The 21,107-nt window shown below is 48.7% G+C and overlaps 1 protein-coding gene across 2 annotated transcripts; it reads left to right on the top strand.

Annotated features, from left to right (window-relative positions):
- The first annotated feature begins 741 nt into the window (after positions 1-741).
- On the top strand, positions 742-21,040 carry ST6GALNAC1 (ST6 N-acetylgalactosaminide alpha-2,6-sialyltransferase 1). Of its 2 annotated transcripts, XM_006045319.4 has the most exons (10): positions 742-2,176; positions 2,257-2,678; positions 16,704-17,400; positions 18,006-18,174; positions 18,495-18,666; positions 18,880-19,018; positions 19,280-19,383; positions 19,564-19,653; positions 19,740-19,839; positions 20,106-21,040. In XM_006045319.4, the coding sequence occupies exons 2-10, from the start codon at positions 2,548-2,550 to the stop codon at positions 20,295-20,297; spliced, it is 1,794 nt and encodes a 597-aa protein (XP_006045381.3). In that variant the 5' UTR covers positions 742-2,176; positions 2,257-2,547; the 3' UTR covers positions 20,298-21,040. The 2 variants fall into 2 exon arrangements, with proteins under 2 accessions (XP_006045381.3, XP_045020690.1); XM_045164755.1 differs by having other exon boundaries at positions 742-2,678.
- The last annotated feature ends 67 nt before the right edge of the window (positions 21,041-21,107 follow it).

Below are 21,107 nucleotides of genomic sequence, written 5' to 3'. Positions count from 1 at the left end.
TCCCCCTCGTGGTGTCTATATGTTTGTTCTCTATGTCTGTGCGTCTATTTCTGCTTTGAAAATAATCTTTAAAAATTTTTTATTTATTTTTGGCTGTACTGGGTCTTCATTGCTGCGAGGGCTTTTCTCTAGCAGTGGCGAGCAGGGGCTCCTGTCTAGTTGCAGTGGGCAGGCTTCTCACTGTGGTGGCTTCTCTTGTTGCGGGGCACGGGCTCAGGGCACTTGGGCTTCAGCAGCTGTGGCACATGGCTCAGTAGTTGTGGTTCCTGGGCTCTAGAGCACAGGCTTAATCGTTGTGGCACAGGGCCTTAGCTGCTCTGCAGCATGGGGGTTCTTCCAATATCAGGGATCAAACCTATGTCTCCTGCATTGGCAGGTGGATTCTTTACCACTGAGCCACCAGGGAAGCCCTGAAAATAATCTTTTAACAAGTCATATCTGCATGTGAGGTCCCACACATCCTATGGGCTGGTGTATAAAGAAGATTAATGTCAAAAACCTTTGCTTAAATAGGAGAGAAAAAGGAGACTTTGCTGAGCACAAACATCATGATATTTGAAAAACTTTTGGCAAGCCAGTTTCCATGAAAATTCATACTTCTCTGCATCTCCCATTGGGCCCAGGCACACACAGAGAAGCACACTGGACTGGAATCTGAGAACCAGGAAGTGAGAACGCTGAATGAACCCGCCCCTACCAACTGGCTTTGAGAACTCTAGATTCAACCCACCCCTAAGGTGGTGAGAGGGACAGGCTGTATACAGTAGCTCAGCTGGTGCCCAGGAACTCAACTAGATCTCCACGCTCTGGGGACGCCAGAAAGAATACTGATAGCCAGTGCCTTCTGCAAAACACGAGGTGAGGTGAAAGAGACACTGCATGTAGGCAAATCCACGTGGTGGGTAAGAAAGCCCCTTTCTGCTGTGCAGGGCATTTGCCTGGCCTCGCAAACAGGCACCAGGATGTCGGGGGACTGCGTGTGCCAAGTACACAGGCGAACCCAGGGCCAGGTGTCAGGTAAGGCGAAGAGCTGTGAGCGGACATGGGTCTATAAAGAACATGTTTATTGTGGAGACGGTGTTTGAGCACTTACAGGTTAGGTGCGCAGAGACAGAGAGACAAGAGACAGGATCAGTACTAAGCGAATTTGCTCTCCTTGCTTCCAGTCCATCTGCTCGAATAGTACGAGTTACAGTATCATGTCTGTACCTCTTCATCCTCCCCGGGGAAGGCGATCCAAGCGTCTACTGGCACATCACCTGGGTGAAAACCAAGAACTTTAGGTGAAGAATTGGACGCTGTGTATTCAGGGAGTGCACACTGTGATGACTAAGCAGGGAGCCTAGGTCCCAAGTTCTTCAAAGCCCTGTTGTCCCAAGCTCCACCTCTCCCACTCGACTGCATGGTTCGACCTTACTGCCAGCAGTCATTTTAAAAATGGAAAATCCACAGTACTTTAGGAAGGGCGGCATATCTGAATTTTCTGTTTTCTACCCCTGATCTTGATATTATTCCTCTGAGTTGTACCTTTTCCCCAAGTGTCCTGTGTTTTTGTGCTTTTCGTATTGAGGCTCAGAGACGCTGCTGTGCAGTGAGTAAGTATACAGTCTATGTTGGATACAGTTGGATCCAGTCCCCCAAGCCAGTGGCTCACTCCGTGATCTTGGGCAAGATGCCCCTGCACAGAGGCAGTTTCCTCCACTGTAAAACGAGGTGGATAATACAGTGTTCCGCTCCTGGGGTGGCTGCGAGGGTTGCATTCGTGCATGCAAAGCTCACCACGTTGCATGAGAAGCAGTGAAGACCAAACAGAATGGCTGCACATCTGTGGTTCTCAACGTGGCCACATCTGTGGTTCTCAACGTGGCCACACACCGGAATCACCTGGGGTAAAGAATGACCATGCGTGGAAATTAGCTCTCTGCGGAGATTCAGGCTTGACTCATCGAGGTGCAGCCTGAGTATCAGGATGTTTTAAAGCTTCCCAGGTGATTCTAATGGGCACCCAAGACTGAGAGTCACCCTTCAAAATAACTCGGGAAACAAGATGTTCTGAGAGCTGCACAGTCTCTCAGAGGAAGATGGCTAGGGGGTGTCAAACCTGAATGGGTACCCTGTGTTTTTCTTGTAAAACTCACGTTGAAGACGGAAGCTGTGCAAGGCCCTTCCAGCCCAGGTACTTGTCCAGGGTCCCCCAGGGTTTGCGACCTGATGAAAGTGAGGTTCCATGTAACGTGTGTGTGTTTCTCATTAAAGTTCCACATTCAGAAATTGGCTTCAGAGACAGCAGGAAAAGAAGGTGAACTTGTTTGCACAGAAGGAGTTTCTCTTCCTTCAAGCCACGCCAGCCTCTAAGCCTTCATAAGGCAGAGAAGGCAGCTCCCTTCCCTGGCACACTCCGAAAGACTCTGTGTTCACCAGAGTGGCTCATTTTTAAGACAAAAGGGTGCACACCCTGACCAGGAGATCTGAGCAGTTAAACTATTTGCTGTCTACATCAGAGCCCCAGGACATGCAGAAATTCCCTGCAAGGCCGGACCCACCAACATGAGGCCTTGCCTAAGGAGACTCTGTCGTCTGGACCAAACTGTCCGGGGGCTTTTGCTTTTGGCTGTGCTCATCTTCCTCCTCTTCACCTTGCCCTCCTTTATTAAGGAACCTAACACAAAGCCTAGCAGGTAAGAATCTGCCCTTTCCAAGTTCCCTCTGGCTTATTAGAAGAAACTGGAAAATGATAACCTGGGGAGGATGGGCAATATCTGAGACACCTCTGCGGTGACAGGCGGCGTCAGGGATCACAAAGGTTGTCAGGAATCATGGGCTATGAAGCCGGAAGGGGAGACCTGGGGGGACATGGAGGTGGTATAACAGGAAAATGGGGGCCGTGGGGCTTATACACAGAGGAGGTAGAGGCAGGAGTTGGAGAAATATTGGTCTGGTCTCCAGAAGGCATAGGTGGAAAACTATACTATTTTCCCCTCTAGGTCTGTGAGTAATAACCTCAGCTTTGGGTTCATTACACGCCATTCTCGCTATACTAAAGCAAATGATTTATGCCATGAATTCCATTAATTTCTTTATATGTATATATTTCTTTCTTAAAAAAATAAAATGTTCATTTGTTTGGCCGCACTGAGTCTTAGTTGCAGCACATGAGATATTTAGTTGAGGCATGGGGCATCTAGTTGCCTGAAAGTGAAAGTGTTAGTCGCTCAGTCATCTCCAACTCTTTGTGACCTCATGGACTAGAGCCCACCTGGCTCCTCTGTCCATGGAATTCTCCAGGCAAGCATATGGAGTAGGTTGTGATTTCCTTCTGCAGCGTATCTTCCCAACCCAGGGATCAAACCTGGGTTTCCTGCACTTCAGTTAGATTCTTTACTGTTCCCTGACCAGGGATCAAACCTGGGCCCCCTACATTGGGAACTTGGAGTTTTAGCCATTGGACCACCAGGGAAGTCTCCCATTAATTTCTAAATCATGCAGTCTCTGAGATGTTTGTCAGTAAAATGAGACGTTGCTCACTTAGGGGGGCAGCTGAAATCCTGGGTCCCAAGTGAATCCTTCAAAAGGGCACTCTAGGCCATTTTTCTGATAAACACATCTCCTTCAGGGAGAGCCCCCTACCTTTCCAGGTTCAGTGTATTTTGAATGATTTTGTCTCACTACTCTTAGAATTTGAAAATAAAACATACCCTCATGAAGTTTTAAAAAATACACCAAGGCAAAGCAAGAATAAAGGTCTCCCTACGATACCCCATCACTACCCAGTCTCCATGGGTAACCACCCTTAACACTTTGGTGTAGAAACAATTACTATGTTATTGTAGCTAACACTTCTATAGTACTCAGTATATGCCAGGCACTATTCTAAATGCTTTATGTGTATTAACTTACTAATGCTTATATGAGTATTCTGAGACACAGAAAGTTTAGATGAATGATCCAAGTTCATTCTGCTGGTAGTTGCAGGGCCAGTAATCAAACCCAGACATTTTGGTTCCATAATCTGTGCTTTTTAACTTGTGTTAGACAAACCCTTACAACAGATGGATAAGTTGGTAGATAGGTAGGTGATACTCAGCAGTAAAGAATTCACCTGCCAATGCAGGAGACATGGGTTCAACTCCTGGGTCAGGAAGATCCCCTAGAGAATGCCGGGGTCCAGCCCCGGCTGATCCAGGGTATTCGAAGGAGAGACGGCTAGGCGACCTATTCAGATGTTAATTAGAGATAATAAAGAGTAATAAAATGAGGATAGCTCAGTAGGAAAATTCAGTGGAGAAAAGAAGCTGAGTGGCTTGGTTTACGCGGAAAATCAATATAACCCGTGACACCAGGTTAGCTCTGACCACGGAGGCCGCAGGCGCCCTCTCGAATAGCGGAAGGTGCCCCACCTTAGACACCTTCTCGAGTGGGTCTTAGAAGCCCAGGCAAATAAATGGTCGCAGAGGATATCCGCGCTCCAGATGGACACTCAGCTGGAAGTTAAAGGGAAGAATGACATGGGGAGACCAAGCGTTGGTGAGCAAGGCCCCTAGCTTTATTTTCAACAGGGGCTTTTATACCCTAAGTTACACATAGAGGATAATAGGGGATGCAAAGTCAGCAGTCTTTGATGCTTATCAAAAACCAGGGTTTCTTTCCTGCAAATTTATCGTATACAAATGGTTTAGGTGATTTACATCATCTTCTGGCCAGAGGCCTATTAACATTTTATGACTCTTGACAAGCACTTATCAACAAAGACTTATTTTCTCTAAGAGTTAATTATTTTAAGGTTTGGCGCCATCTTCCGAAGATAAGATTACGTTCCTATAGGGTAGATGTGTAATGGGTTTACAAAGGAAATAATTTATTACCTTAAGGGTCTAAAGTTACTAACACCAAGGCCACTACTTATTTTTTCTACATACCAACTATATTAATTAATACACATTCAAGGATACAATTCAGGGGATGTGAAAACTTGGCAACAAACATTGGCTCATCAATGAAATCTTTTACTAGTTTTATTCTGACCGTTTCTAATTCTCTGAGAGGCTCTAAGCTATTTGAATATCTTAAGCTTCCCGTGCCTCTCGAGGCTGGGAGACTGTAAACAATCGTATGCATAGCTGTAGGTGTCCGGGTAAACTTGTCAGGCGAGTTAGAGAGCCATCTGAGGGGTTTGGATTTAAACACTCCTAATTGCCCAGGAACTTTATTAATTGGAGCTGTAAGTTAACTCTTTGACAGAGAGAGCGAGATGGTGGTGGGGGACAGCCCCCAGTAAAGTCAGAGGTGAGAGCACAAAGCAATAAAGTAGGCAGACTCTGGTTTTTTGGGGGTAGATGCTCAAGAATATCCGGGGGCACTCCCGAGGCTCGATCCCACCTTTGCGTATGCCGAGCCTCCTTCCTCATGACCTTTGTCACGAGTGGAATGTCTCTTGCCGGCTCCCGGCAAAAGAAGGAAACGGCAACCCACTCCAGTATTCTTGCCTGGGAAATCCCATGGACAGAGGAACTTGACAAGCTATAGTCCATAGAGTCTCAAAGAGTTAGGTACGACTTAGCAACTAAACAACAATACACAACAAAGGTAGGTGATAGGTAGATGGATAAATAGACAGGTGGATGGATGGATGGACGGACAGACAGACAGATAGGTATCACACTATCACACTATACACATTGGTTGACTTTTTTACTCAACTATATCACAGACCTCCTTCCATGTTGGCACATACAGGTCTATTCCCTTCCTTTCCATAGCTGCATAGCTTCTATAGAATGGATATAGCTTAGCCAACCCCATCTATGGGCACTTGGGTTGCCACTCATTTTTCACAAACCTTTGGGCACTTATGTATTTCCGTAGGTAGATTTCTAGACGTGGAATTGCCAAGATAATGAATATGCTCACATTAAATGTCAATGGAAGGACTTCCCTGGTGGTCCAGTGGTTAAGATTTTGCCTTCCAATGTTGGGGGGTGCAGGTTCAATCCCTGCTCAGGGAGCTAGGATCCCACATGCCTTGCAGCCAAAAAAACCAAAAATATAAAAAACAGAAACAATATTGTAATAAATTCAATAAACACTTGAGAATGATGTACATTAAAAAAAAATCTTTAAAAAAAGTCATTGGACATCATTAAGTCATCCTCAGAAAAGCCTACACAAACAGGTGTGAAAGTTAACTCTCTCTCCAACCTCTGAGGCAACGCTGGATCTTGTGAATGGTTTTCAAGTTTAATCATCTGATAAGTAAAAGCGTGTTTCTCTTTTTAATTTGCATTTCTAGGGCTACTGGTGTATCTGAGGATCCTGTAAATGTTAGAAAGCATTTCATTGTATGAATACGCCACACATTATTTACTCATTCTCTTTTTGATGGACGTTTGGGTAGTTTCCAGTTCTGCCTGTTATGAATTATGAGTAAACCTGCTGTGAACATCGTTGTACAAACCTTTTTTGTGTACATAGTTTTATTTCTCTTGGTCAATATCTAGAGGTGGGATTGCTGTGTTATAAGGAAATTATATGTTTAACTTTATTTATTTATACTTTTATTCATTTGGCTGCACAAGGTCTTAGTTGTAGCTCGAGGGATCTTTTTAGTTGTGGCATATGAGATCTAGTTCCCTGACCAGGGATCAAACCCAGGCCCCCTGCATTGAGAGCATGGAGCACCTGGACCACCAGGGAAGTCCCTATGTTTAGTTTTTAGAAGAAAAGTTATTGAGTTATTTCCAAAGCAGTTTTGAAGTTTTCTATGTCTCCTTTCGGGTTTCCCTGGTGGCTCAGTGGTAAAGAATCTGCCTGCCAAGCGGGAGATGCAGGTTCAATCCCTAGATCGGGAAGATCCCCTGGAGATGGAAATGGCAACAATCCAGTATTCTGGACTCCGAAATCCCATGGACAGAGGACCATATAAGAGATAGCAAGGGGCTGGACATGACTTAGCAACCAAACAACAGCGTTTCTCCCTTCAGTTTTGTCAGTTCTTGTTTCGTACCTTTTGACGCTCTCTTATTTGATGCACACGCATCTTGAATGGTCCTGGCTTTGAAAGTGACTGTAAAGGTGTTGAATCTGCCCACAATTTTAAGGGACAGGAAACAGGCCACATACTGAGATGTCTCGCTAAACTGTTTATATTATTACATCCCAAGAGAGCAGAGACAGTGGGTGCCATAACAATAGGGGCCCCTGGAGGAGAAGATTTTGTGTCTATCGAAAGGTTCAAAGACAAGATGGCATCTAGGAGACAGAGAGGGCTTGCATGAGTGCCTGGGGAAAGACGTGTGGCGAGCAAAGGATGAACAAGGGCGCCAGTCTAAGTCCTAAATTAGTGTCCTCTCTGCTGACCCGAGGGCGAATCCACCTCAGGGAAGTGAAGGCTTCCTCTGGGGAGCAGAGAAAGGGCATTTAGGAAGGTGGGACCCAGTGCTGCTGCAAAAGGCTCCAGCCAGGGAGGCGGCCTCGCCTCCTGACAGCATTATTTTAAGACAGTGAGTTGGCCAGAAGTGAACAGGACGGTTTAGGAGGAGGGAGTTGCCACCTTGGGTTGACCAGCAGTGGCACCCAAGGGAGTTGGATGTCTCCACAGGCAGATTATCCTGGTGTGAAGGGAGGAGCTGGGGCCACCTTTAGCCATTAAAACTCAAGGTGAGAAGGATCTGGACTAAGAGACAGTGGAACAGCAAGAAGGGGGAAATCAGGAGATATTCTGAAGGAGAGGAGGGAGAGAGAGGGAGAGGCAAAAGTGATGGGCAGTTTTGCAGTTTGACTGGTCATGCCCTCCCTTCCCTGCAGAGCTGCCTGGGCAGAGGGTGGGAGCAAAATCAGACAGGGAAGGGAGGTGCACAGCTCAGAACACACCTGTAGATCCCCGTGGTTTATGAAGGTCATTATCGCATGGCTGAATGCTGTTGCTGAAACTCCAGTCCTTTGGCCACCTGATGCAAAGAACTGACTCATTGGAATAGACCCTGATGCTGGGAAAGACTGAAGGCAGGAGAGGAAGGGGACGACAGAGGATGAGATGGTTGGATGGTGTCACCGACTCGATGGACATGAGTTTGAGTGAGCTCTGGGAGTTGGTGATGGACAGGGAGGCCTGGCGTGCTGCAGGCCATGGGGTCGCAAAGAGTCAAACATGACTGAGAGACTGAACTGAACTGAACTGATCACATTGATGCTTATACTTTGTGGCTTGCCATGGGCATTTGAGAGTCGGAGAAGATTTTCAGATCTTAATCTGTGCTCCGGGGGCCTTTCCATGTGTTCTTTCCTTCTTCTTCTTTATAAAAAACATTTATTTGTTTTTAATTTTATTTATTTGGCTTCACTGGGTCTTTGTCACACCATTCAGGATCTAGTTCCCCGAGCAGGGATCAAACCTAAGCCTCTTGCATTGGGAGCTCGAAGTCTTAGCCACCCTGGACCACCGGGAAAGTCCCTCCACGTGTTATTTCTGATTTTTACAATTGTAGTTCAAGATTAGTATTTTTATTATTTCACAAAAAAATGGAGATTACGAGGCTCAAAAACGTTAAGGGGAATTCCATGGAACCAGGAAGCAGCAAAACGGATATTTGAATTTTGAGGATTTGAGCTCCAAATCCTGGGCTTCTCCACTACCTCCTATGTGTTGACTCTTAAGAGGTTTAAAGTCCAAGAGAGGACTTCCCTGGTGGTCCAGTGCTTAAGAATCTGCCTGGCAGTGCAGGGGACATGAGTTGGATCCCTGGTCCAGGAAGATCCCACATGCTGTGGGGCAGCTAAATCCATGCACCACAAGTACCAAGCCCGCGTGCCTAGAGCCCGTGCTCTGCAACAAGAGAAGCCACGGCAATGAGAAGCCTACACATCGTAACTAGAGGATAACCTCTCTCACCACGACTACAGAAAGCCTGGGTGTAGCAATGAAGACCCAGTGCAGCCAAAAATAAAGAAATAAATGGATTTTTTTTTTAAGTCCAAAGGAGGAGAGAGACATACACAAAGCAAAAGAACCCGGGTGATATTATTAGTAGTGATACATGTCCTCAGTACAGTCAAGTGAGACAGATGCTACCAGAGCACACAGAGAAGTGTCATCTAAACCAGGCAGATGCGGGGGGAGGCCAAGGAGAACACGGTGGAGACGGGAGCATCTGCAAGGTGCCTGACGGCTGGGTGACATTTCAGCAAGCAGGAACAAGTAAGCGAGGAGGAAGTAGCATAAGCAATGGCGCAGAAAGGAGCAAAGGATGATTTCAGGAACGGGAGAGTGACAGATGGGTCATTTAATAAGCACTGATAAGGCGTTCACTGTGTACCAGGCACTGGTCTCGGAGTTATGATCACCAGTCACATGTCGAGCCAGAGAGTGGCTACTGTTGGCATCATCAGCTCCTTTATAGATGAGAAAGATTAGATCACTTGTCCAGGGTCGCCCTTGTCACTGATGTTCAAACCCAGACAGGCTGGCCCCAGTGTCCCAGCATCGCACCACCCTCCACGTCTCTCCATCACATCCATCCTGATGTCATAAGCCCTAAATGTGTCTTTTTCTGCCAGACTATGAATTTCTTGTGGGTAAGAACTGTCTTATTCATCTCCATTTCTCCAATAATTTGAGCAGGTCCCAGACACTACATATGTAACACAGTGTCAGCGCTTACTAAGGAAAGAATGAATGTGACCTTAAATAACTTTGTTCTGTAGCTATTAAGAATTTTAGGCCTTCCCTGGTGGTCCAGTGGTTCAGATTCCAGGCTCCCAATGCAGGGGTCCTGGATTCCATCCCTGGTCCAGGAACTAGACCCCACATACCACAACTAAGATTGAAGATCCCACACGTTGAAACTAAGACCCGGTGCAGCAGAAAATTATTAATAAATTTTCTGTTTTCTTTTTAAAGAAATTTTAGAGTGAGGGAGTAGCTTGATTAAATGTATGCTTTACACAGGTAACTCTGTCAATAGAGTGTAGGCTGGGTAGACGGCCAGGCACAGTAGGGTTTTTATTTGTTTGTTCATTTTTAGGCGGTGCCACATGGCTTCCAGGATCTTAGTTCCCTGATCCAGACTGAATCCTGGTCCGGGCAGTGAAAGTGATGAGTCCTAACCACTGAGCTGCCAGGGAACTCCCTGGGGCACAGCAAGTTTTAAGGAGACAGGTTAGAGGGCCAATGCAGTGGTTTAAGATAGAGTTCTTGGGGCCTGGGGCGAGGAGGTTATGATGACAGCCGGACCCAAAATAAAAGACTGAGAAGAAGTTCAATCAGCTGGATTTGGTGACAGATATGATGGTGGGGCAATGGTGATAAGGGTTTTAAGACAATTCCATGATTTTGAACCTAGGTTATTGGTCTACCTCTCATATCATTCTAAGACAAACACAAGCGCACCAACCTGACGAAAGTTTCGGTGCCAATCTCCAATTTGCTCTCTGATATGTAAAGGCCAGGTCTCTGTCTGCTTGGCTTCCCTAGTCTGGAATAAATTTATCCTAGAAGATGCTATGCCTTGTTTTGGCTTCAGAGATGATCATGAAGAGTGAGCTGGGAATCAGACCTATATGGATTCTGTTTCGTTGATTTGGTTATTGTTTTGAATATTTTATATATTTAGTTGGCTGTGCCGGGTCTCAGTCGTGGCATAGGAGACCTAGTTCTCTGACCTGGTATCGAACTTGGGCCCCCTGCATTGGGAATGCAGAGTCTTAGCTACTAGACCACCAGAGAAGTCCCCTGGTTTCTGTTTGGTATTGTATTTTGCTTTGGTGTAAGAACCAAACTGTGTTTTCTATAACCTTCTGGTTTCTGATTCTGGACCCCTAGCTAGAATCAGAAAAACTTAACCTCAGCCATTCTTACTCCTCTATCCCATCCCCAGGAGGGCATCAAGGGCTCTGGGATGTCTGATATGGTGCCAAGGCCCAGGAGAGGGCAGCTGATTCTTAGCCATCAGCTTGCCGCAAGATATCCATCATCACTACCTCTTGGCTCTTCTGTGTCACCTGGTTTAGGTGTGAGAATGTTCTGTGATGTGGTTTCTATCTTCCCAGTTTCTACATGCAGTCAGTTCCTTTCAGGGGTCTTAAGAGACCCTTGTAACACTACCAGGAAGCAGGAGCCCTCTAATCTTGGGTCCTTAGAGCCCTCCCTTCTCTCCCGCCTCCTTTCAATCCTCCTCCCAGAGTAAATATTTCTAGGGAGGGGATGATGGCATAAGAACTAGAAATGTCCCTCTCCAAGATATTTACCTATTTCCCCAAATCTTCTCCCCATTTGAGGGCTTAGGTATTTGGAGGGGAAAAGCCAGAAGGTCTTGCAGGGTATTCTTTATTTTCCAGCTCTTGTCTGCACATGTGTCCGTGGGGGCAATGAACGTGGAGCTGACCATTAGCTGCTGGTGGTGGGTGGGAGGCAGGCACCAATGGGAAAGGGAGAAAACACAGGGAGGAAAACAACCAAATAACATTCCAGGATATTATACAGCTACATTTGTGAGTATAATAGGCAAAGAAAAGGGATCTGGATGTTCATGCCCTCGGGGGTCAACAGTAGGTTCTTTGAGAAAGTATAATCACAAGTTCACATCCTTTTGTGCTTAAATTCATTTTCTGCTTTTTCAGTAAGGAGCACGCATTGCTTTAGTAAAAGGAAAAATAATTCAGAAAACTTGTGAAGAAAGAGGAGCAAAAGTTTAGGTATCACTGTGGATTGAAGTGTCCCCGTCAAACAGAACATGCCCTAAGCTGTGTGCCCACTGTCTTCCACATAATAACACGGTATTGCATCAACTTACACTCATGTCTATTCCCCCTGTTGGTTCATGAGCCTCTTAAGAGCAATGACTATAGCTTTTTTATCTCTCATTCCTAACAGATAACTCCAAAAGCCTGGCCTATAATTACTGCTTAATAAATATTGCATTGTGTTTTCAAATTCTCAATAGGATGTCTCATTTGATTCTAAGTTTTCTCTTTAATTTTTTTAGTTTTACTGAGTAACATGCAAATGTTTCAGTGACATAAGGAAGCTTATATCAAAACACAGTCATCCCCAGGACTTCCCTGGGCCCCCACTTCCTCTGCAAGAAGTATGGGTTCAACCCCTGATCAGGGAACTAAGATTCCTCATGCTATGGGGAATGGCCAAAAAATAAATGAAATAACCAATAAATACAATAATATAACTGTCCCCATGTCTTCTCCCTGCTCCAGGATTCTGATTTCCAAGGTGACTACTTCAACCCCCTTTGATTTTTTTTTTTTTTTGTAATCTACTGCTCTATTTATAACATGCCCACCTGCTATTTCTTGATTTCTCAGTTAAGTGGTTAAGGGCCATCAAGGAAATATTATTTACCCATGGCCTTGAAGCCTGTCGCCCCTTTAGATTTTCATCTCCGGACGCATGAACCCAAACAGGGGCTGTGGGCATCTCTAACTGTCGCCATATGTCAGCACCTGACCCAATCGACATGCCTATATTTGTGTAACAGCATTGCTGGAAATGGTCTTCTCCAGTGGCTCAGCAGGTGAAGAATCTGCCTGCTGATGCAGGAGACACGGGTTTGATCCCCGGGTCAGCAAAATCCCCTGGAGGAGGAAATGACAACCCAATCCAGCATTCTTGCCTGGAGAATGTCACGGACAGAGAAGCCTAGCAGACTACAGTCCATGAGGTCACAAGAGTCGAACACCACTTGGCAACTAAGTACACACACATTGTTCGAAATGCCATTTCTATACTGGCTTTTACATCCTCACAACCATTTTATAAGGCAGGTTTTAAGATTCTCACAATGGATAAGAAAACAGAGGCTCAAAGGGTCCTGTGACTTGCCTGAGATTACACAGCTGGCTAGTTAGAGGCGGGGCTGGGCTAGAACTCAGGCCACTTTCCACCCACCTAGGCTCCATTGCCCATTTGCCAAGTGCAAAGAAGTCAGTGTTCTCTCAAGTTCAACCCAAAAACATGTCCAGTGGAGCCTAAGAGGTTAAGTCATGGGGAGGCGACAACCACCACACACCAGATGGCTACCCTTCATGTCACCTTGCAGGAGACTGGCTCAACTTGCTTTCAGAGCTCCCTGTGTCAACAGGAAGGAGAAATCATAAAACCCTGATCAAGTTACTGAATACTGCCAAGGTTGTTGGGTTCTGCAGATTCCAGGGAGCTCTTCCAGCCACAAGGGGGAGCAGAAGGCAGGGTTGGGGCAGGCTGCCCACGCTCTCTATTCCTATACGCCTCGCCTCTCTCCCCTCTCCCCGTAGAAGGCTCTGGGGAGAGGGCAGGGGAGGAGAGGAATGTTATTTTTAACCCTAAGGTCAGTATTTTAAAATGCTAGAATAAAAATATCAACTGAACTTGGGATAATCTGTGAAACAAACTTTATTCTCAAGTGTGATTTTTTCCCAGAGAGGAAGATCTAGGTACAAGATACAGGTGCTTTAAAAAATGGACTTGGCTTTAGAGACTTCCCTGGTGGCCCATTGGTTAAGAATCTGCCTTATAGTGCAGGGAATGCAGGTTCGATCCCTGGTCGGGGAACCAAGATCCCACATGCCACAGAGTAACTAAGCCTACCTACCACAGTTACTGAACCTGTGCACTCTAGAGCCTGCGCACCGTAACAAGAGAAGCCCGGGCGTCACAACTAGAGAAAGCCCACAGGCTGCAATGCAAAAGCCGGGCAGGCAAAATTAAAAAAAAAGACTTTCTTTAAAACACCTCTGGTTCTCAACTGGGAGCTTCTAGGCGCTGGGCTACACAGGTCATTCTGTATCTGTGGCTCTTGATCTCTAACCTTTGCCACTTCTTTGCTCCCAGGTCCTCCCCGGGTGATCTGCTGTTGTTTCGATTCATTTATGGAACAGAGCTGTGTGATCCCTGCTGGAGATATACTTAGTTCATGTTTATTGTTGTTTGTTGTTCAGTCACTAAGTCATGTTCCACTCTCTGCGACCTCGTGGACCACAGCATGCCAGGCTCCTCTGTCTGCCACTATCTCCCAGGAGTTTGCTTAAATTCATGTCCACGAGTCGGTGATGCTATCTAACCATCTCATTCTCTGCCACCCACTTCTCCTTTTGCCTTCAATCTTTCCCAGCATCAGGGTCTTTTCCAATAAGCTGGCTCTTCACATCAGGTGGCCAAAGGTTTGGAGCTTCAACTTCAGCATCAGTCCTTCTAATGAATATTCAGGGTTGATTTCCCTTAGGATGGACTGGTTGAATCTCCTTGCAGTCCAAGGGACTCTCAAGAGTCTTCTCCAACTCCACAGTTTGAAAGCATCAACTCTTTGGCACTCAGCCTTCTTTGTGGTCCAGCTCTCACATCTGTACATGACTACCGGAAAAGTCATAGCTTTCATATATATGTGTATAAATTTTATAGTTGACCAAAAAGTTCATTTGGGTTTTTCCACATAGTGATACAGGAAATATATATATATATAATTTAATATACTTATATTTTTATTATATATATATATGTTTTGCTTTTTTTGGCTGTGGGATCTTAGTTCCCTGACCAAGAATTGAGCCCACATCCCCTTCATTGAAACTGAAATCTTAACTACTGGGAAGTAGTTAACGACCTGGGAAGTCTCTATTTATTTATTTTTTTAAGAGCAAATTTGTATATATTTACCTCCAGAGTAGAACAGAATTATAGTATCAAATGGCTTTTTGCTTGAGTGAATCGATTCGCCTATTCCTCTGAACGAGAGTCATTTAATAGAACCAATGCTCCCCGCTACACCCGCCCCACCGCAGCCTAGCGAACAGAGTACTAGTTCAGGAGCACCCAGGGTCTGGACCAGACAGATGCAGGGCTCTCGGCATGTGGATGGAAGCAACTTGAGCAGTCAGTAAATTCTGTCCATGAGCTTTAGAAAATCGCAATGTAAACCCTCATATCCCAGGCAATCATATATGTGCATAATCGTTAGGAGCTGAAGTTTAATCACGTAATTTAGTCACTACCTGGGTCATTGCTGCCACTTTCTCAAAAATGTAAACACATCCTCTCTCATGTCTACTGCATTGGCAGGCAGGTTCTTTACCACTAGCACCAGCTGGGACAGACAAGTGATTCAAGTCTAAATCCCTCATACACTGCAAATAAAGATCTGGTCCTGCCTGCCTGTTTGGGAGCATCTCCTGCCGGACAAGCCCCGATCCCCACTCTTTTATATGTGTGTATATATAATTTTACTTATTTATTTTTGGCTGTGTGGGATCTTTGTTGCTGCACAAGCTTCTCTGAGTTACGGAGGCCGGGACCTGTTTGCTGCAGTGTGCGGGCTTCTCTTTGCGATGGCTTCTCTCGTGCAGCGTGGGCTCTAGGGCTCCCAGACTTCAGTAGTTTCGGTTTCCCAGGCTCTATAGTTTCGGTGCACAGGCTTAGTTGCTCCGAGGCCTGTGTGATCTTCCTGGACCAGGGATTGAACCCCGTGTCTCCTGCACTGGCAGGTGGGTTCTTTACCATTGAGCCACCAGGGAAGATCCCCCACCCCAAGTTTCCTTTTTTTAAAATTATGTATTTATTTATTTTTGCTGCACCAGCTCTCAGTTGCAGCGTGTGGGATCTAGTTCCCTGACCAGGGATGGAACCCGGGCCCCCTACACTGGGAGAGTGGAGTCTTTGCCACTGGACTACCAGGGAAGTCTCCCAACACCACAACTTTTCATGCTTCTGGGACTGAAATTCCCCCCCGCCCCCACTCCTAATCCTCTTCAGAGGGGAGCTCCTCCAGGAAGCCCTCCTAGCTTCCATGTGGGAAGCATGCCCTTCGTCCATCATCTCTAACACATGCCTCACAGTTTGTGGATACTTAGGTCCCCAACCAGGGATTGGACTCGGGCTGCGGCAGTGAAAGTGCTGAGTCCTAACCTCTGGACCTTCAGGGAATTCTCAACAGTTTGCTTTGAAGCAGTGTTGGACTGATGATAGGATAAGAAGCACATCTTTAAGGCGGATCTTTCAAAATCAAGCTTGGCAACTATAGTCTTAACAGGCATGAATCTTTCCTATGTCCTTGTGGACAAAGATACCTTTGTTACCTATGCTTTTTTTTAAGGTCCACTGAGTCACAAGATATTAGGTGGCAGGACTAGGTTCACACAAACTCATTCTTAGACTCACATTTGGGAACACAGAGGATGCTGGAGCCGCAAGGAGTGAGCCTGGGAAGCTGGGGTGCAGCATGGAGACATGAGTGGTTCAGCTGTGCCCTTGGCCTCCAATTCCAGCTCCCCAGCCTCGGTACCGCCACTTAGGTTTCTTTACCAGTCCAAAGTGGCTTCCCAGGTGGCATTGGTGGTAAAGAACCCCCTTGCCAGTGTAGGAGATGTAAGAGACGTGGGTTCGATCCCCAAGTGGGGAAGATGTCCTGGAGGAGGGCATGGCAACCCACTCCAGTATTCTTGCCTGGAGAATCCTATGGACAAAGGAGCCTAGTGGGCTGCAGTCCATAGGTTCGTGAAGAGTTGGATATGACTAAAGGGACTTAGCACGCATGCACTGATCAGAAGTAAGTGTCCAGATCCAGTGCCGACAGGGGCCGCTTGGTGTTGGGAAGCAGCCACCAAAGCCCCTCCCCTCACCTCTCCTGAAGGCTGGTTTGAAGTCCACTTGAGACACAAAAATGAATGCTAGTTACACTCCTCAAGTCTCTACAACCTTAGCCTTCATCCAAAGTCATCTCTTTCTCTAGGAATAAGCATCAACAGAACATTAAGGAAAGGTCTCCAGAGTTACTGCAAAATGCTATGTCTCAGGCACCCACCCCGAGAAGGAGGGCGACCACCCATGTGGAGTCAGTACAGGGGACCCGCACTCGGGACACACACCCCAAGGCCACAACCCTCATGGCGGACCAGCGCAGAAGAGTGCAGACCAGCAAGGCCCGTGCCAAGGAGCCAGGCAGAGTTCCCACCCCCACCGGAAAGGCAGCACCGCAGACGCGGGCGAGCAAGGACACCTGGGTGGATGCGCTGCCCCCGCTGGCTGGAGGTGGGGGGGTGGCCTCCAACAGGACCGAGGCGCCATCACTGAACAGTCAGAACCCGACGACCAAAGGATCTGGGGACCAGAAGGCGAGGCCCACAGGCCCGGGAGCGGTGCCCACAAAGCCGCGGGACAGCCTGGCAACTGCAGCTAAGACCCTCCTTCCAAAACATCAGGCCGGGGCGCGGACCCCCGGGGGAGAGGGACAGGCGGGGAAGGGAGCCAGAGGAGCCACCCCAGCAGCCGCCCCCTCCCAGGACAGAGCCCAGCCCACCCGGTCCTCGGCCCCTCTCCGGAGCCCTGCCACCCAGAGAAGCCAGAAGCTGAAGGCCACCAACTTCAAGTCTGAGCCCCAGTGGGATTTTGAGGATGAATACAGTCTGGAGGTGGGCGGCCTGCAGACGGTGAGTTTTTGCACTTCTCGGGAGCCCTGATGCCGGCCCCCTCCCTTCCCTCCCAGGCTCCGCTCCTAAGCTCTGCTCTCCCCTACCCGGCCCCTTTCCCACACAGCTCATCCAGGTGAGGGTGTGATCGAAGGGCCCGCCCTGGTCCCCAGGAGACCCGGAGGCTCCTCAGAAAGTGTGAAAGAGTGTTACCTCAGCAGGGGGAGGGGCAGGACTGAGCAGGAACCAAGGGACAAGAACGCCCCAACCTGGTGCCCAGCCCTGTCCTCCCCACGGAGATAATTCCAAGACCCTCCCTCTTTTCCAGCCCTAAGAAAAGCAGCCTGGGCCCCCAGCCATGGGAGGGGAGACCTGACGTTTGCACGCATAACTACAACCACGCACAGTACATGAGACCCATAGCATACGTCCTGCCCATGGTGGGCCTGGGTGATCAATGACCAGGGGGCCCAGAAGGATGGAAGATGTAGCAGAGGTGGGGCCTTTCCAGCTTTGAGGTCTAGTTTCTGCTTCCACACCCACCTCCCCCCAGTCCCAGCACCCCATCCCTTGTCCCACGGCTTCCCTGGCCCCTCTCCCAGCCTGACCCATCCTCTGGCTTGCAGACCTGCCCTGACTCGGTGAAGATCAAAGCCTCCAAGTCACCCTGGCTCCGGACTCTCTTTCTGCCTAACCTCACCCTCTTTCTGGACTCCGGACACTTCAACCAGAGCGAGTGGGACCGCCTGGAGCACTTCGCTCCGCCCTTCGGCTTCATGGAGCTCAATTTCTCCTGTGAGTCCTCGTCCAAGGCGCCTGGGTATGCGCTAGGCCACAGCAGAGGGCCATGCTTCTTTAAAAAATATTTTAAAAATATTTTTTGGCCATGCTGTGCAGCATATAGTCTTAGTTCCCTGACCAGCCCCTCAGCCCCTGTATTGGGAGCGCAGAGTCTTAACCACTGGACCATAAGGAAAGTCCCAGAGGGCCATGCTTTTTTGCCTCCAGCCCACCTCTCCCCTGCGGGCAACCAGCCCCGGGAGAAAGGCCGGCTGGGCGGCCCCCTGGCCCTGGCCGGGTTCTAAGTGGAATCACCCCGGCCCCCCACATTTCAGTGGTGCAGAAGGTCGTGGCGCACTTCCCCCCGGTGCCCCAGCAGCAGCTGCTCCTGGCCAGCCTCCCCGCCGGGAGCTCCCGGTGCATCAGCTGTGCCGTGGTGGGCAACGGGGGCATCCTGAACAACTCCCACGTGGGCCCAGAGATAGACAGCCACGACTATGTGTTCCGGTGAGCCTGCACCTGCCCCGACCCCCACCCCTCTCCTGCAGAGCAGGGCTCTTCCGGGAGATCTCAGAGGGTGCTCCCTGCCTGGATCCAGAAACTGTGGGGGAGGGTCCTGGGATCACTAGTGCCAGCCCCCCATCCCTTCTTCCTTCCCCGACCATCTCCACGCATCACCCGGAAAGCCCTCATGTGCTCCAATTTTGTCTTTCGGGCTAGGCTGAGTGGCGCTGTCATTAAAGGCTATGAACACGATGTGGGTACTCGGACCTCCTTCTACGGCTTTACCGCCTTCTCTCTGACCCAGTCACTCCTTATACTGGGCAGTCGGGGTTTCCGGCACGTGCCTCTGGGGCAGGTGAGCAAAGAGGAACAGGTCTGGCCACCCACAGACTTTGGATACGGGAGGATGCAGGTGAGACAGGGAGACGGACAGGGAGACAGGGAGCATTCTGAGTCTAGAGCCTGTCATCGGTACAGTCTCCGGGCATGTGAGGGGCAAGGGCAGGGAGGACAGCCATGCCAGGCTGGAGGAGAGCAAGCAGGTGGTCTGGGGTCAAAGTCAGGCCGCCCCACTGAAGGCAGGACTCCTGGACCACACACTGTCCTTGGTCCTCAGGATGTCCGCTACCTGCACTTCCTGGAAGGCACCCGGGACTATGAGTGGCTGGAAGCACTGCTTCTGAATCGGACCTTGACTTCAAGGAACCTTTCCTGGTTCAGGTACCCACCGCCCCCTCCCCTCACCCACAGACAAGCTGTGGAGGGGGCAGCGGTGAAGGGCTGGACAGGTGGGGACAGTCTGAGCTCTCACCTGGAGATGGGGGACCAATCACGCCCACGATCCTGCCTTGGCCCTCCCCCGGAGAGGTAAGAGAATGAAGGACCCATTCCTGCCCACAGGCGCAGACCCCAGGAGGCCTTCCAGGAAGCCTTGCAACTGGACAGATACCTGTTGCTGCACCCAGACCTGCTCCGATACATGAAGAACAGGTGAGAGTGGGAAGCCCGCGGAAGGGGCTGAGTCCCTCTCATCCTGGTGAGCCTCCTGACAGCAAGGGGGCTGGGCTCTCTCACAGATTCCTGAGGTCTGAGACTCTGAACACTGCCCACTGGAGAATATATCGGCCCACCACGGGGGCCCTCCTGCTGCTCACTGCCCTCCAGCTCTGTGACCAGGTGAGGCCCTGCTTCTGGCGCCTGCGGATCTGGAGAAACAGCTCTGGGGTAGCCCTGGGCCTGTTCAGCAAAGGATGATGGCTGGGGGTGGGGCGGGGGAGCGGGGAGGGGTGGACACATGCCTGTGTGCAAGCATGCTTTCAGGGGTCCTGCACCCAGACCCCCAGGGATAGAACCAGGACACAGGGCCCCTACCCCCAACACACACAGAGAAGAAGCCCAAGAGACACACTTGCAGGCCTTATTTCTCCTCCACCTTCCTGTAGGTGAGTGCCTACGGGTTCATCACTGAGGGCCACGAACGCTTCTCTGACCACTACTACGATAAGTCCTGGAAACGAACAATCTTTTACACTAACCATGACTTCAAGTTGGAGAGGACGCTCTGGAAGCAGCTACATGATGAAGGTATTATCCAGCTGTACCAACGCCCTATAACTTCCAAACCGACCATCTGAAGGGAGCCTGGGCTACCGAAGTCCCTTCAGCTATTCTAAGGCTCAGAGCACAGTGGGAGACCAGAGACTCGTCTGCCATCTTCCCAGCGCCTGCACCAGGCTCTGAGCCCCTCCAGACTTCGGGGGTAGAGGTCTACCGAACTAGTGCAGAGGAGGGGACACCCTCAAGATGGCAAATGATGGACTGAGGTTTCGGAGACCTTGGAAAAATTTCTGCAGAGTCTGTTCCGTTGAAGTGGGGACTCAATTTTTGAGACCAAGGGGACTTCCCTGGTGGCTCAGACGTTAAAGAATCTGCCTGCAATGCAGGAGACCTGGATTCAATCCCTCGGTCAGGATGAACGCCTGGAAAAGGGCATGGCAACCCACTCCAGTATTCTTGCCTGGAGAATCCCATGGACAGAGGAGCCTGGCAGGCTACAGTCCATGGGGTTGCAAATAGCTGGATATGACTTAGTGACTAACAGTTTCACATTTTCACTGTTCAAAAGCAAGTTGGCACAGAAGGAGGAGTCTGAACTTATGGAGACATGTAGATTTGGGATTGAATTACAGATCTTCCACTTAGCAGCCGTGAAATCTTGAAGGCATGATTGTATTTCACTCTAGACTATCTGGTGGACCCTTCCAGGGGTTATCTGATTCTAATAGAAGGTCTGCAAACTTTCCTTATCTTTGAGCTACTTGACAACTCTCTGGGTTGTAGAAAACTGATAGTAATAAAAATGATTTCTGTCTGAATGAAAAATGGGTATAGTGATCAGTCTTGTTCCTATTATCAAATTAATTTTAGTATTCCAGACTCCCGAT

This window comes from Bubalus bubalis, chromosome 3 (assembly GCF_019923935.1).
Source record: "Bubalus bubalis isolate 160015118507 breed Murrah chromosome 3, NDDB_SH_1, whole genome shotgun sequence".
Classification (NCBI taxonomy): domain Eukaryota; kingdom Metazoa; phylum Chordata; class Mammalia; order Artiodactyla; family Bovidae; genus Bubalus; species Bubalus bubalis.
The sequence above is the reverse complement of the archived record's forward strand: the minus strand, read 5'-3'. Positions and strand labels throughout refer to the sequence as shown.